Source organism: Puma concolor, chromosome F2 (genome assembly GCF_028749965.1).
Source record: "Puma concolor isolate L17-30 chromosome F2, mPumCon1.1.hap2, whole genome shotgun sequence".
In the NCBI taxonomy this organism is placed as follows: Eukaryota; Metazoa; Chordata; class Mammalia; order Carnivora; family Felidae; genus Puma; species Puma concolor.
Window position 1 is genome coordinate 66,049,826 of NC_141684.1, and position 17,293 is coordinate 66,067,118.

The 17,293-nt window shown below is 37.8% G+C and overlaps 1 protein-coding gene across 2 annotated transcripts in view; it reads left to right on the forward strand.

Moving 5' to 3' along the window:
• CPA6 (carboxypeptidase A6) overlaps nucleotides 1-17,293 on the forward strand; it is a 525,192-nt gene that overhangs the window by 423,554 nt on the left and 84,345 nt on the right. For both annotated transcript variants that reach the window (XM_086696069.1, XM_025922810.2), the window contains one exon: nucleotides 16,468-16,592. In XM_086696069.1, the coding sequence (XP_086552195.1) occupies nucleotides 16,468-16,592 (125 nt within the window). The remainder of the gene's footprint in view (nucleotides 1-16,467; nucleotides 16,593-17,293) is intronic.

Below are 17,293 nucleotides of genomic sequence, written 5' to 3' on the forward strand. Positions count from 1 at the left end.
TGCTTTTTGTGGCAGATCAAAAAGTCATTGCCAAGATCAATGTCCAAGGGCTCATTCCCTATGTATTCTTCTAGGAGCTCTGTGGTTTCTATTCTTATGTTTAAATCTTTAATCTATTTTGAGTTATTTTTGTGAGCAGTGAAAGATAAAGGTCCACTTTAATTCTTCTGCATCTGGTTATTCACTTTTCCCAACATCATTTGTTGAGGAGACTATCCTTTGCCCGTTGGGTATTCTTGCATCCCTGATTAAATATTAGTTGACCATATATGTGTGGGTTTATTTCTGGCTTCTCTATTCTGTTCCATTGACCTATGTGTCTGTTTTTATTTCAGCACCATACTGATTTGACTACTATAGCTTTATTGTATAGTTTGAAATTAGGAAGTAAGATGCCTCCCATTTTATTCTTTTTCAGAATTGCTTTAGCTATTTAAGATCTTTAGTGATTCCACTCAAATTTTATGATGAGTTCTCTTTCTGTGAAAAATGCCATTGGAATTTTGATAGAGATGCCTTGTATCTATAGATGGCTTTAGTGAGTATGGACGTTTTAACAGTAATTCTTCTAATCTATGAACACAGAAAATCTTTCCATTTATTTATGTCTTCAGTTACTTTCATCAGAATCTTGTAGTCTTCAATGTACAGATCTTACATCTCCATTGTTAAATTTATTCCTAAATATTCTATTGTTTTTGATGCAATGGGTTTTTTTAATTTCTCTAATAGTTCACTGTTAATGTATAAAAAAATACAACTAATTTTTGCATACTGATTTTTATATTCTGCAACTTTACTGAATTTGTTAGTTCTAATTATTTTTTGATGGAGTCTGTAGGATTTTCTCTATATAAGTTCATATCACCTGAAACAAAGACAGCTTTACTTCTTTTCTAATTTGGATGTCTTTAATTTCTATTTCTTGCCTGATTGCTCTGGATAGCACTTCCAGAACCAAATTGAGTAGGAGTGGTGAGAGTGAGCACCCTTGTCTTGTTGATCTTAGAGGAAAAGCTTTCAGCCTTTCATCCTTGAGTCTGATGTTGGTTGTAGTCTTATCATATATGGCCTTTATTATTTTGGAGTATATTCCTTCTATATCAATTTGTCGAGTGTTTTTATCATGAAAGTATGCTGTATTTTAACAACTGCTTTTTCTGTGTTTATTGAAAAGATCATATAATTTTTATCTCTTGTTCTACTGTCATGTATCACATTAATTGATTTGTATGCAATCCTTGTTTCTCAGAGATAAATCCCATTTGATAACAGTGTATGATCTAATATGTGTTAAATTCAGTTTGCTAAATTTTTTTTTGAAAATTTTTGCAGCTATTTCATCAGGGATATCAACTCATACTTTTCTTATAGTATCAGGGTAATGCTAGTCTCATAAATTAAGTTTAAACTCCTTTAAAGGAGTATTCCCACCTCTTCAATTTTTTGGAAGAGTTTGAGAAGGATTGGCATGAATTCTTCTTTAAATGGGTGGTATAATTAACCAGTGAAACCATCTGGCCCTGGACATTTTTGTGTTGAGAGGTTTTTTATAAATGATCCAATCTCCTTACTCATGATTGGTCTGTTCAGATTTGCTATTACTTCATGATTCATTCTGGGTAATTTGCATATTTCTAGGAATGTATCCATTTTTTTCTAGGTTGTCCAATTTTTTGGCATGTAGCTGTTCATAGTAATCTCATTATCTTTTCCATTTCTGTCTCATTACTAATGTCCACTCTTTCCTTTCTGACTTTATTTGACGCTTCTTTCCTTTTTTCTTAACCTATCTAAAGGTTTCATCAATTTTACTTATTTTTTTCAGAAACCAGCTCTTGGTTTTGTTAACTTTTTCTATTATTTTTCTGATCTCTGTCATTTCCCTCCATATGCTGATTTAGGATATAAGGAAACAAACTTTTTAAATTTTTTTTTTCAACGTTTATTTATTTTTGGGACAGAGAGAGACAGAGCATGAACGGGGGAGGGGCAGAGAGAGAGGGAGGCACAGAATCGGAAGCAGGCTCCAGGCTCTGAGTCATCAGCCCAGAGCCTGACGCGGGGCTCGAACTCACGGACTGCGAGATAGTGACCTGGCTGAAGTCGGACGCTTAACCGACTGCGCCACCCAGGCGCCCAGGAAACAAACTTTTTAAAGTTTTTTTTTCTAATCCCTTGAGGTATAAAGTTAGGTTGTGTATTTGAAATCTTGTTTTTCCTAATCCAAGTGTTTTTCACTCTAAACTTCCATCTTAAAAAGTGTGTTTCCCAGATTCTAGTAAGGCAGGAAGAAGTTGGAACTGACTCAGGTTGGCTGGCGTCAGCGAACATGAATACCTGTGATAGGAAAGCTGGTGAAATCTACTAGAGGTCTGTGGCAGCTGTGCTGGCCATTGCTTCCTTCTTCAGTGGTGAAAGCTACTGGTTTTGTCTTTAGAGCAGGTCACGGTGAACTGTGATCACTCCCACTGTGTGGCTGCTATTGACAGCCCCTGCTTTTCTTTCTTGTTCCTAGCCATCTATCTGCATCTCAGCTTTGCTAGTCTGGGTGGGATGAAACTGAAGCAGGGTATTCATGCGGTGTTCCAAAAGAGTAGGGAAGCAGGTTTCTCACCCTAGTTCTCCTTTCCAGATAAAAGAACTCTTTCTAGTTGGGAAGTTTCCCCTTGGCCCTGAGCAATGCCAGCTTGGCTGATGGAATGTTGCACACAAAATGAAGCTGTCTTCCTTCTTGTGCAGTTATTCTCAGGTGTTTTGTTCCAGTGTGTGACTAAAATTTCTTAAGTGGACTCCAGAGCTCTTCCAGAATTGTTTTTGTTCATGTATAGCTGTCTAATTATTGATTTTTGTTACAATACAGAGACTGGGATCTCCTATGTGACCATTTTGGTGACATCACTTACACCTCCTATTCTGTAACCTGTTTCATTTAATGTTATTTTAGTAAAGATATTTCAAGGCCAACAAGTGCATATTTACATTGATGTGTGTATATATATTTACATTGATACTATATCTGTAAATGCTGCTAATGTTTGAATTTTCATAGTTTACCTGTAGGGAATCTCTTGGCTTCTCTGTAGATAGTAGCTTGTGAATAATGAAAATTTTGTTTCTTCCTTCTGATTGTTGGCCTTTTTGTTCTTTATTCTTTTGCTTCTTGGCAATGATCCTCAGCATGAGAGTCTAAAAAATTGGTATTACAGTACATTTGCTTTGTGTCTGACTTGAAAATAAATGGTTCTGACACTACCATTGTGTATAAATGTTTCCTGAAGATTTTGGTACATGCCCTTTAAAAGGTACAGAAAATGTATTTTTTCATTATTAATTTCTACAGATATTTTATAACTAATAGATGTAGAATTTTGAAAAATGATTTTTCTGAATGTATTGATATCATAGAGTTTTTTAATAGTCTATTAACATGATGAAATACATTAATAGGTTTCTCTAATGTTAAGCTACAACTGTATTCAGTCATGATTTTTGAATCTTTCTATATCTAGTTTGCTAATACACATTTTTAGGATTGTCACCACATTTATAAGTAAGTTTGGCTTATAATTACTTTACTCATGCTATTCTTGCATTTTTTCTTCTTTCATGTTAAAGATTATACTAGCTGGGGCTCCTGGGTGGCTCAGTCAGTTAAGCATCCAACTCTTAATTTTAGCTCAGGTCGTGATCTCACAGTTCATGAGTTTGAGCCCCCATTGGGGGCTTTCAGGGTGGAGCCTGCTTGAGATCTTCTCTCTCCCTTTCTCTCTCCCCCTCCCCCACTTGTGCTTGCATGTACATGTGTGTCTCTCTCTCTCTCTCAACATTTTTTTTAACTAAAAAATAAGATTATACTAGCTTAATGAAATTATTTTGGGGAAATTTCTAATTTCTCTAAACTGTGGAAGAGTTAAAATAAGATTTGGATATTATGTGTTGCATATGTGTTAGAGCTCCCCTGAACCTGCTAGTTTTTTTTTAAGGGGTCAAGAAGGATATATATTTTTAAATAATTCAGTTTTCTTAATTGATATTAAGTATATTCAGATTTTTTTGTTTCTTCAGCTAATTTTTTTTAAATTTATTTAAATTAACATACAGTATTGTTTTCAGGAGTAGAACCCAGTGATTGATCACTTGTATATAACAACACCCAGGGCTCATCCCAACAAGTGCCCTCTTTAATGCCCATCACCCATTTATTCCATTCCCCACCTACCTCCCCTCTAGCAACCCCCAGTTCTCCTTATTTAAGATTCTCTCATGGTTTGCCTCCCTCTCTGTTTTTATCTTGTTTTTCCTTCCCTTTGCTTATGTTCATCTGTTATGTTTCTTAAATTCCACATATGAGTGAAATCATGTGATATTTGTCTTTCTGTGATTGACTTATTTCGCTTAGCATAATACCCTCTAGTTCCATCCACATTGTTGAAATGGCAAGATTTCATCCTTTCTGATTGCTGACCTAGTATTCCATTGTAAATAGACTACATATACTTTATCCATTCATCAGTCAATGGACTTTGGATTCTTACCACAATTTGGCTCTTGTTGATAGCGCTGCTATAAACATTGGGGTCCATGTGCCCCTTCGAATCAGCATTTTTCTATCCTTTGGATAAATACCTAGTACTACAATTGTTGGGTCATCAGGTAACTCTGTTTAATTTTTTGAGGGACCTCCATACTGTTTTCTAGAGTGGCTGCACGAGTTTGCATTCCCATTAGCAGTGCAAAAGTGTTCCCCTACTCTGCATCCTCGCCAACATCTGTTATTTCCTGAGTTGCTAATTTTAGCCTTTCTTACAGGTGTAAGCTGGTATCTCATTGTGGTTTTTTTTTTTAATTTTATTTTTTATTCTTTTTAAATACATCCAAATTAGTTAGCATATAGTGCAACAATGATTTCAGGAGTAGATTCCTTAGTGCCCCTTACCCATTTAGCCCATTCCCCCTCCCACAACCCCTCCAGTGACCCTCAGTTTGTTCTCCATATTTATGAATCTCTTCTGTTTTGTCCCCCTCCCTGTTTTTATATTATTTTTGTTTCCCTTCCCTTATGTTCATCGGTTTTGTCTCTTAAAGTCCTCATATGAGTGAAGTCCTAGGACTTTTGTCTTTCTCTAATTTCACTTAGCATAATACCCTCTGGTTCCATCCACATAGTTGCAAATGGCAAGATTTCATTCTTTTTGATTGCCGAGTAATACTCCATTGTCTATATATACCACATCTTCTTTATCCATTCACCAATCAATGGACATTTGGGCTCTTTCAGTACTTTGGCTATTGTTGATAGTGCTGTTATAAACATGGGGGTGCATGTGTCCCCTCGAAACAGCACACCTGTACCCCTTGGATAAATGCCTAGTAGTGCAATTGCTGGGTCGTAGGGTAGTTCTATTTTTAGTTTTTTGAGGAACCTCCATACTGTTTTCCAGAGTGGCTGTACCAGCTCATTGTGGTTTTTATTTGTATTTCCCTAGTGATGAGTGATATTTAGCATCTTTTCATGTGTCAGTTGGCCATCTGGATGTCTTCTTTGGAAAAGTGTCAGTTCATGTCTTCTGCCCATTTCTTAACTGGGTGGTTTCTTTTTTGGCTATTAAGTTTGATAAGTTCTTTATAGATTTTGGGTAATAACCTTTATCCCATTGTCATTTGCCAATATCTTCTCCCATTCTTTTGGTTGCCTTTTAGTTTGTTGATTGTTTCCTTCGCTGTGCAGAAGCTTTTTATCTTGATGAAGTTCCGATAGTTCATTTTTGCTTTTGTTTGCCCTGCCTACTGAGACATGTCAAGTAAGAAGTTACTGCAGCTGAGGTCAAAGAGATTCTTGCCTGTGTTCTCCTGTAGGATTTTGATGATTTCCTGTCTCACATTTAGGTCTTTCATCCATTTTGAATTTATGTTTGTGTATGGTGTAAGAAAGTGGTCCAGTTTCATTCTTCTGTGTGTCGTTGTCTAGTTTACCCAATACCATTTGCTGAAGAGACTTTTTTCCATTGGATACTCTTTCCTGCTTTGTCAAAGATTACTTAGCCATACATTTGTGGGTCCGTTTCCAGGTTCTCTATTCCACTGATCCATGTGTCTGTTTTTTGTGCCAGTACCATACTGCCTTGATGATTACAGCTTTGTAATACAGCTTAAAGTCCAGAATTGTGATGCCTCCAGCTTTGCTTTTCTTTTTCAACATTATCTTGGCTATTTGGGTTTTTATCTGGTTCCATACAAATTTTAGGATTGTTATCTCTAGCTCTGTGATTTCTCTTTCTGCTGCTTCATTATTGGTGTATAGAAATGCAACCAATTTCTGCACAGGATTTTATATCCTGCAACTTTGCTGAATTAATGTATCAGTTCTAGCAGAAAAGGGCTTTTCTTTCTAGGGGGAAGTGTGAACAAGGCTAGAAAGAACACATGAAATGTGGGCAGAAAGCTACAGGGACTTGACCAGACAGTAAAATCAGAGGATGTTTCACTGAGGTCAGTTAATGCTCAGGAAGGACTGTTATAGAGAGGCTGTAGCAAGTGAGGGTGGGTAAAACCTGTTATAGAGAGGCTGTAGCAAGTGAGGGTGGTGGAAAGAGAAAAGCTTAACTAACACTTGTCAAAGTAACAGACATTTTGTTTAGATTAATCAATGGGGACAAACAATTCAGCTAACTATTAAGCAAAGAATGAGAATCTAAGGGTCTATGTCTGAGCTTGTCATAGGTAAATAAAGGGGAAATTTGTGAGGTTTTTCAAATTTATATGGGGAGAATGGTTCCTTACAGTAAGCCATTCTAGAATACAAAGGGGCCATGAGATCACTGTTTTCCAGGATCACAGGGCTCAGGTAAACTTCAAGATTTCTCTTCCATTCCTGACACAAACCGTTTCATATGGAAGCCTCTAAATGATGCCTTTTATCCCCACTTCCCTCCACCTTTTCCAAGCTAACTCCTACTCACCCTTCAGTATTATGTATAAATAACACCTCTCCTGGGAAACTTTTCTCAAACTACTTCCCAAATGTAATTAAACAGCCTTAGTGTGTCTTCCCTCTATAGACTAAGCATGTAATGTCTGCTTAGTCCTGGCAGTCCACGCTGTGTCTTACTCATCATTGCATCCTAGGTACGTAGCTTGATTGATGGCTGAGACACTGTAGGTGCTCAGTAAAGAGTGAAAGGATGTAGGGTAGTTACCATAGCTGATTTTTAGAAATCAGCCTATTCTCATAAACAACAGAGAGACAGAACAATCTATAAATCCTCTAGGTTGTTCAAAGGATGATGATCTGTTGCTTGATCATTCAGCCCTCCAGTTTGAGAATTCCTCCCTGGTCTTTTCAGCAGCTAACAACTAATATAGAAAAAAATTATGTGGTTTCCATTTAATCTTCTAATTGCTTTAGAAAAATGCTTGGAAGTAACTTTTTAAAAATTAGTTTTCTTTATATATCATTTTCCATACTGACCTAATAAGTCAATATAACTGATCAAAGATGATACTAGTGCAAAATTGTTGAGAGGGTCTTTTTCTTTTTTTTAATTTATTTTTAACGTTTATTTATTTTTGAGACAGCATGAACAGGGGAGGGTCAGAGAGAGGGAGACACAGAATCTGAAGCAGGCTCCAGGCTCTGAGCTGTCAGCACGGAGCCCGACGCGGGGCTAGAACTCACGGACCACAAGATCATGACCTGAGCCGAAGTCGGCTGCTTCGGCTCCCCGAAGGGTCTTTTTCTAACTCTGAGAGTAAGAAGGTAAATGTGGGTGAACTTGAAAGAGATTTTCCTAGAGAAATGTAAACCTTTATATTCAGAAAACCACACTGAGTCTGACAGAATTTATAGAGTATGAGGGGACTTGAAAGAGATTTTCCTAGAGAAATGTAAACCTTTATATTCAGAAAACCACACTGAGTCTGACAGAATTTATAGAGTATGAGGGGAACTTGGAAATAATGTAGTCTAAGGCCTTTATTTGTAATTAAGAAAATTAAGTCTCTGGAATATGACATAGCAAACTTAACAAAGAGCCAGAAAGAAACCATTTTTTTTATTTCCTAAGTTAGAGTTTTTTTTCATGAAACCAAAGATGAGTTTTGTTTGATTTTTGAGATAAAAAATAGAATTCTTGAGTTAGCATCTGAAAAGATAAATGCATAACAAACTCTGAAGTGATTTTCCACTGAGTATTAAACCCCAGAGAATAGCCAAAAAAATTTTATTGTGAATGCATTAGCATACTCTTGTTTAGTACACCAAAGTAAATACTTCTGGATGTAGCAATCACATATCATGAGAAAATTATCTATGCTAAAACCATAAATCATCAATAGAAAGTGAAGGGAAATCTCTATTACTTGATGAGAATGCAGTCCAGGGGCTCTTGTCTTCAAATGTCCTTGTTAATGGAAATCCAGGTGATGCATGAGATAATTTCTGATTATTTTTATCCATTCTACAAAACCAGGCTAAAAATGCTAACTCAATTCTTAAGAATAGAATTATTTTGGGGCGCCTGGGTGGCGCAGTCGGTTAAGCGTCCGACTTCAGCCAGGTCACGATCTCGCGGTCCGGGAGTTCGAGCCCCGCGTCAGGCTCTGGGCTGATGGCTCAGAGCCTGGAGCCTGTTTCCGATTCTGTGTCTCCCTCTCTCTCTGCCCCTCCCCCGTTCATGCTCTGTCTCTCTCTGTCCCAAAAATAAATAAACGTTAAAAAAAAAAAAAGAATTATTTTAAGCTAGCAAAATATAGTGAAACAGTATTGCCTTCATCTAACAAGTTTCCTGAGTGGCTGCTAAATTCTCAGAGTCTCTAGTGTAGCAGTTAGGAACCTTTCCTTAGTATTTATAAGACTTCAAATGTTCGCTTAGAGGGCAGGAATTAAGGTAGTATCGACTCTTTTATATGAAAAATGTGGTGATCTGCAGGTGCTACAGAAAGATGCAGGGTGCCAAAGTCAGATGTCATTGAGTTTCTAGTTTCTCCTGGGCAAACCATCACAGGTCTACATCCTTCATTCCATAACCCCAATGACCCTAGTACTCAAATCACCCCCCAAGCCACTCTGGCCTGATAATGCAGAGTTCCCACCCCTCATCTAGCATACCATTAGTTATCATAAGAATTTAGTAAAATAGTAATTATCCTGAGATTGGGGAAAGCAGCTCCTGGCAGCCAGAAGCCAGGCTGACACGAACAGCCAGACCTTGATGTTCTTATGTTAACCATTTTACAGAGTACCAGCATCAGACAAGACTATTCTATGTTCTTCATGAAATAAGATAAAAATAAGACCGTGTCTAAACACAGGAAAAACAAAAAATAGACCAAACCAGAAAAATGACAAAACATCCCTTGTTTTGAGTTCTTTCGTTTGTTTTTTGTTTTGTTTTGTTTTTTGTGTGTAGCTAATATGACTACTGCTTCTTTATCAATTATAGTCCCAGTTGTTTCTTTCACCTTCTAGATACAATTATCAAGATATTCAGTGATGGAATTCCCTTCATTCTGATAGCATTCAACCCAGAGAAAAATCTGAGTTCCTTAAACCCTACACAAAATCACCTAACAAAAGCCCAAGTCCCCTAAATTCTTTGTCTTTCTGAGATTACCCCTTGTTGAAACAAGCCAATAAATTAAATCTTTTTTGACAACCCATATATTCCATCTTTGATGGGCTTCAATAATCCTTTCAAATTGGTGAATGTACCAATTAATAGTTCAGGGAAATGTTAAAAATCATTTTCTTTTCCAATATGTGCTTTATTGAATAAATGAGACTTAGTATCCAATTCTGATGATAAGCATTCAGCCTTGAAGAGAATTGGATGGAAAACATGGACACCGAAACAGAACTTCCCACCTTTACCTGATGTCACTGGTATAATGCTTTTCTGATAACTAGAACAGTAAAACCTTGGGTTGCAAGTAATTTGTTCTGTAAGTGTTCTGAAGGATGAGCAAACATTTCTCATAAATTTTAACTTGGTAAATGAGCAATATCTTGCATTACGAGTAGTATGTGCTACAGAACATTACCTGATCACAACTGAGCCAATGGTTCTTCTTTCTCTCTCTCTCTCTCTCTCTCTCTCTCTCTCTCTCTCTCTCTCTCTCTCAATCTCTCTGGGATTGTGGTTGATCGTCTTCCATGCTTGGATGCTCAGTCTCAGGCTTCAGTGCTTGGCAGAAATCAATGATTTTTCATAACATTGGAAGATGCCCACAACTGCCACTAGTGTATTTTTTGTCACTTCAAAACACCTATGGGAAGTCCTCTGCTTTTCCATACAAGAGTAAGCTTAGGAATGCTTTGCTTCATACTAGGTCAGGCTGCTTGCAGATTTAGACCCTTTCCTCTGCTGCCTTATTGCCAGTTATGTTAAATACAGTATATGACCAGCATTTATTAATACTTTACTGTAGTCAACATCCGTGCGAGCATATGCAATGGCCCCATGCAGAAAAAGGTTGAAAAGAAAGGCGGTAAAAAGAAGGAGATGATTATGATGGAAGTTAAGAAGGAAATCATAGAGAAATGAAAGTGGCCGAAATTGCAATATTTTATAGGAAGTCTATGTCTGCATCTCTTCTCCAGAGGAGGAGAAAAAGGCAGAATTTCTCACTGCAAACGAGATTAGGGAGATGTGTAGAATGTGGGAAACAGTGTAAAATTTTGTAGAAAAGCACTATCCTAATAAGGCTGTCATGGCAGTGATAAATCTGTTTAATGACAATGCAATGTCGTTAAGATCCTCAAAAAGACACAAAAGCAAGTGTCATTGGATAGGTTCCTTGTTAAAGTTCATGAAAAGAAAAAGATTCCATGGAGCCAATAGATAGCAGTAATTCCATTAGTGATAGTGAAAGTTGTCCTACACAATAACCCTCCTCTCTCTTGTCTCCCTCACTCCAGCCATGAAGGTTTTCAAAGGTAAGAGTAGGTTAATTTGTTTATTTTTCTCTATTATTTTGTATTATAGATATGAATATTTTTGAGTTGTGGAATGAATCATCTGAGTTTCCATTATTTCTTATGGAGAAATTCGCTTTGATATACAAGTGCTTTGGATTACAAGCATGTTTCCAGAACAAATTATGCTCACAAACGAAGGTTTTACTGTACTCATGCTATAGTATTAATTTCTACTATACTGAAATGTATAAGTAATGCTTTCATTTGGACTTATCCCACTCTTGGGCCTCCACTAATTTTTATGACTATTTTAACTCCTAATTAGTTAATAACATATTTTCATCTTTCTTCAGTGGTGAAACAATGAGTTGCCTAAATTCCTGAAGACTTTTGTTGTATTTATTGGGTCTGTGCTTTAGGGAAGTGATAACTTAGCATTTTGTAGGAGAGAGAGGATGAAGCTAGGTAAAATGAGTCCCACAATTTTAACAACCTACCATATGTCTGGTTTACCAGAGACCATATTCTCTGGCTAAGTTTACCTTCCAGCAGCCCCCTGCTATTTGAAATGTTAACAAGTCATAAGAAGTAGAGCAAGGACAAACAATAACCATAAAATAAAAGCATTTCTTTAACTGTGTTGCTGAAGTGGCCACTACTGGGGATATGGGGCCACTATTGGGGCCAAGCATTGGAGATATGGGAGGGAGAATTTCACAGTTTCTGCTCTCATGAAGATAATATGAAAACAGATATTAATATTAATATGACAATTGCCCCCCAGAATATATGTCTCTAGAACTTGTGAACATGACCTAATTTGGAAAAAGAGTTTTCAGATGTACTTAAGGATCTCAAGATGAGAGCATCCAGATTACTCAGGCCCTAAATCCAATGACAAGTATCCTTAGAAGACATGGAAGAGGTGAAGATACAGAAACAGATGAGAAGACCATGTAAAGATGGAGACGGAGATTGGTATAATGTGGCTACAAGCCAAGGAATTGCTGGAGCCCCCAGAAGCTGGAGGATGCAAGGAAGGATCCTCCCCCAGAGATTTCAGAGGAAATGCTGCCCTGTCAACACCTGGATCTTGGACTTCTGACCTCCAAAACTATGAGAGACTAAATCTCTTTGTTTTAACCCATCCGGTATGTTGCAATTCATTATAGCAGCCCTAGGAAACTAATATAATCACTGTAAAAAATGAGATACAATTAAAAGTTACATGAAAGCAGATAAAAAAGGTACTTGACCTAAACTTGGGTGTCAGAAAACTTCTTAAGAGGTCATAGAGATCCTAAAAGAAGGTTAAGTGGATCCAGACCAAAAAGACAATTTTAAGGGTATATAAGAGAGAGTATTTTCTGTGCATTAAGATTTTTATGTGTGCTAATATATAATTAATATGATTATGTAAATTAAACATTAGCTGACCACAAACTTGATATTGAGGTTTCTTACTTAGAAACCTCTTATGTGATACATAAGTGCCTAACACTTTTCAAAACCAACAGAAAGTAAGAGTAAATACAGAGTAGGACTTTCTTCTCTCATGCTTCTATGTTACTTCAAGCAGCTGGGAGACAGGCCATCTGTTCCCAAGCTGAAGAAATACCACCTGTCTTCCCATATCCACATGTAGGACTCACTCAGAAACTGCTGGGGGACACTGACTACACCTCCAGTGATACCTCAACCAGGTATGTAATCAGTCCCCTGAAAGACAGGTGGATGCTTCATGGAGGCTGGACCAGGCCAGTAAGTAAACACAGCACAAGAACCAAAAGAGCCATGAAATTAGTGCTAGACTAAAATATGATATTTTTTCATTGCAGAGAAATTATTTTTGAATTTTGAATCATTTATCATTTAACAAATGACCCCTGTTCACCAGGTGCTATTTAAAGCATTTCGTACGTATTAGTTTAAGCCTAACAAATCTATAAAACATATAGTATTTATAAGCCCATTTTATAATTGAAGAAACAAGCACAGAGAGCTAAAGTAAGTTGCCCAGAGTCAGACAGCTAATAAGCGGCAGAACCAGGATTCAAGCTCAGCCTGCCTTGAATTCCAAAATTAATGCTCTTAATGACTGCATTTTCTGTAGTCTCTATAATCCCAATCTATAACAACAACAACAACCAGGAAGTGTAATCATCACCTTCATTTTACAGATGAAGAATGTGAAGCCCAAAGAGATTAAGGAATTCACCCTACATCACACAGATGCTAACTGTGGACAGCCTAAATGTAATTGTAGGAAGTCAGACTCTGGAATCCAGAGAATTAACCGGCATGCTACAGTGGTTTCAAATCCAGTTGTTTGCATTAGGAAACATTCCAGCCTTACTCATATTCTTGGTGTATTTATTGGCTCCTCTCTTCCTTAAAGCCATCTACAGGTTTTAATGTCCAAATAAAGGAATAATCTCATCATAGTCTTCATTTTAATCAGAAATATGTGAAGTAGAACTTTACTGCTTCCAGCTTTTCTTTTCGTATGTGTTCAAAAAGAAAAAAAAAAAAAAACAACAAATAGCTAATATTTTTTGAGTTTTCACTATGTGCCAGACTTCGTGCCATGTGTTTTACTTCTGTTTTTCCAACTCATCCTACAGAAAAGTCTGTAGATAGGCTTTTTAATTACATTCCCAATACAGATAAAGAATTTGAGGCTCAGAAATGTTAAAAACCTCCCCTGAAGTCACACGGCCGATACTAGCAGGGCATTCCAGCTCAGGGCCATCAGGTTCCAAAGTCCATGCTTTTGACCATACACTAAATTTCCTCCACCTCTTAAATAGATCTGACTGTATGTGACTGGTCATCATATGAGGAAAGGAACACGTGGGAACAAACACCAGATTCCAAGGCCAGAAGTTTCCATAGAGGAGCGTTCTCTCCTTGCAATATCACATTGGCTGTTTAGAGCAAAACCCTGTGATAGTTGGCATACAATCTGAGGCCATCCTGACAAGGTTACTGATCCTTCATTGTCATCATCATAAAGTGTCACCCAGCTTTGCCATTCAGAGGCAGTTTACCATTCATCCAGATGGGATAACACGCTAAGGAAATGATGGTAACCTGCCCAGAGTGGGCTGATTTGAACTTTGAAATACCCACATACAATTTATAGGGCAAATAACCCCTGGCAGGAAAAACCAGGGTGTGAAACCTGCCAACCAAACCCCCTCAAACACTAAGGAGGTTGGATGTTGCTTATTCTCCTGGGGCTAGTCTCAGAAGATCCCAAAGACACTTAACCCAGTCAGCACATACGGGCACTGGAGTGTGGGCACATCCTGTGTCACCGTTTTGGAGCTGTGCATCCTTGGAAAACTGACTTCACCTCTACGAATCTGAGTCTTCTCATTCTTTAAGTATATCTGCCATTAGCTCCTACCTCAAGTATTATTGAAAAAATTAGAAATACCTAAAAAGTGGGTGGCACTTTAAAAATCTCACGTGAGTATTGCTGTCCCTATATCTTGTTATAAGCATATGCCTGCCACCCAGGGTTAAATACCCATGTATTATATATCCAAGAACCCTTTCCCCAAAATATTACTGGAGAAAAGCTGATAATTCATTTTAACTTATTTTCCTAATATCACAACAGTACAATTCCTGATTTTGCGAATTAGTTTTGTTTCCTTTAGACCCATTTCCTAGGATGCCTTCTCCAGGCCATGCTATGGGGTATGTTCCTTGAATGGAACCTCCTATAGGAAAGCTACTCTCTTCTACTGGATGAGGAGTCTTATTTTAGCATGTACCCTGGAAAATGACACACAAACTAATCTCCAGGGTGGCTATTCACAGTATTTTTGGTTCTTATGGCTCTCTACCCTCCAAATATAGCACTATTTCCTCATCTCCACTGGCATTAAGGGATGTAACAAACCTTAATATCAAAAATATGTCTCTGTAATGGGTTTAGAGGCAAGTCCCAAAGATGATTACAAGATCAGAAAATCTATCATATAAAGAAAAGTGAAAGATACCAATGTACTTTATCTCACAGAGACAAGAAACCGGCCATTCCTTACTGAAGAGTGGAACAAGAAAAAATGAAACTGTGCTGCAGTGTAAGGGATTAAGAAAAACATCTGCAATCTTGTTAAACATGGATATGAGTTAAACTAGGATTTTTTAGACTCTCCTCTTTTGGAGACTTAAAAGATGTGGTTTGGATACGTCTATTGGGGACAGGTTTGTTCAGTCCTCGATGTATCCTTGCCCAAGGGCTGACAGATGGATGAAATGACCTCTCAGCATCCCTTCCAGCCCCACACTTCTGTTTTTCTATGATTGTTGGACTAGCATGTTAGCTGAGTCAGATTTGCCCTTGCAGCTTAGTGGAGGAGTCAGCTGCTTGGGAAAAAACAAAAAAACAAAAAAACAACAAAAAAAAAAAAGACTTTTTGTCCCCAAAACAAATGCCTTTCTGCCCTGTTCAAGATTAAATTATACCACCAGAGGTGTATTTCCTTGAGTCACAAAGTATTTTTGGTCTTTTAGAGTTCCCTAAAAGAATGAAGACACTGACACCTAAGAGAAGATAAAGTAACTAAATCTTACCAGATCAGAGATCAAGGCCCTGTACCAGACTAAGGCTGGAAATGCAGAAAGAGAAGGTCCCATGCGACATGACTGTAAAGGTGAACTGTGCCTAATCGAAAAGGTAGCTCTCGGCTTGTGCAGAAGATAGGGCTCTCCTCCCTCCCAGATGCGTTCAGTAATTCTATCAATGAGTGTAAAGCACTACCTACCAGATATGGAGCATTAGACAAGGCACTGGGAACACTACAGTAAGCTAAAGAGACACAGCTCCTGCTTTCCTGCAAAACACTGGGCATGTGGTGAACATATAGTGAATTATTACATGGAGTCTATACGTATGCAACCGTGAGTTGCTGATGTGCACAAGGCTCCATTCTAGACACTTAGAATGAGGTGGTAACCTACAGGAGCTTACATTCTGATAGGATTAAATTACATAATGAAAGAAGCATGAGTTGCTCTAAGAACTATGACCAGGAGACTACCCTAGCTGAAAAGTCCAACCTGACAAAGGGATGTTTCTATTGCCATGTGAAGGCTGAGTAGGAATTGGTAAAAGGCATGTGCTGGGGAAGGAAGAAATACCTGGAGAGTGTTCCATTTAAAGTTATCAAACTTTGTTGATAGCTGTTGTCAAGCTACCATAATTCGCTTGGGTAGTAAAATATAAGGTAATTTATATCTTTCTTATTCAAACATTTGTGTAATAATTTTTAAGAATATCAAAGGTATACTTAAAACTATTTTATCTAATTTTTACCTTGTGACTTTATTGTATATTGGTCTTTATTGCTTATAAATGATGATCAAATTCTATGTGGATATGATATAATTTGGAGACCAAATTCAAATTAGAATTTTACCCTGATGGTGAAAGCATTGAGTCTAAATCCAAAATGTGACATGTTTCACGCCATGACATGGATCTTTCCCCACCTGAACTGAATATGAATTATAGGTTGGTTCCTGCACTATAGGTGGACCTGTGGCAGCCCAGCAGTATCTTCCATGTATCAAAAGGAGCAGTTACTGATGTTCATATTCCCAAAAATGGTTCCCAAGTCCTGTTAGCCTTCTTACAGGAAGCCAACATCCAGTACAAGTAAGCATTCTTTTTCACTTGTTTAATTCACTTGTACTAAACTGAACTGAATGAGAGCTGTATTCAATTCAGGTTTTTATTGAGTGCCCACAATGGCATTTTAGGTACTATTTTTCAAATTGGGGAAAACAGACTTGAATGTAACACAGTTATATTCACCTTTGAAGAGCTTATTAGTGTAATAGCGAGGTGGTGGTGGGGAGGAACAACACTGACATCTCATTTCACCATTACCACCAAGTGATCACTGTAAACACAGAAGGTCTTCTCTGAGGAATGGAGAGCAGCCTAGCAATGCTTAGAAAGTGGATAAAAATGTAGGGGCAGATAAAACTTTCTGCAGGAGCAGTGACCGCTAAGCAGAAGATGAGCCTTGGGACTTACAGGCAGAGGGGACAGTGCAAGCAAAGGGAAAAAACAGTATAATACCTGTGTAGGGAACTGAAGTGGCTCAGTATTATTAGTGTACAAAATCAAGTCAGGGAGGGGCGCCTGGGTGGCTCAGTCGGTTGAGCGACCGACTTCAGCTCACGTCATGATCTCACAATTTGTGAGTTTGAGCCCCACATCGGGCTCTGTGCTGACAGCTCAGAGCCTGGAGTCTGCTTTGGATTCTGTGTCTCCCTCTCTCTCTGCCCCTCTCCCACTCATGCTCTCTCTCTGTCTCAGAAATAAATAAACATTAAAAAAAATTTTTTTTT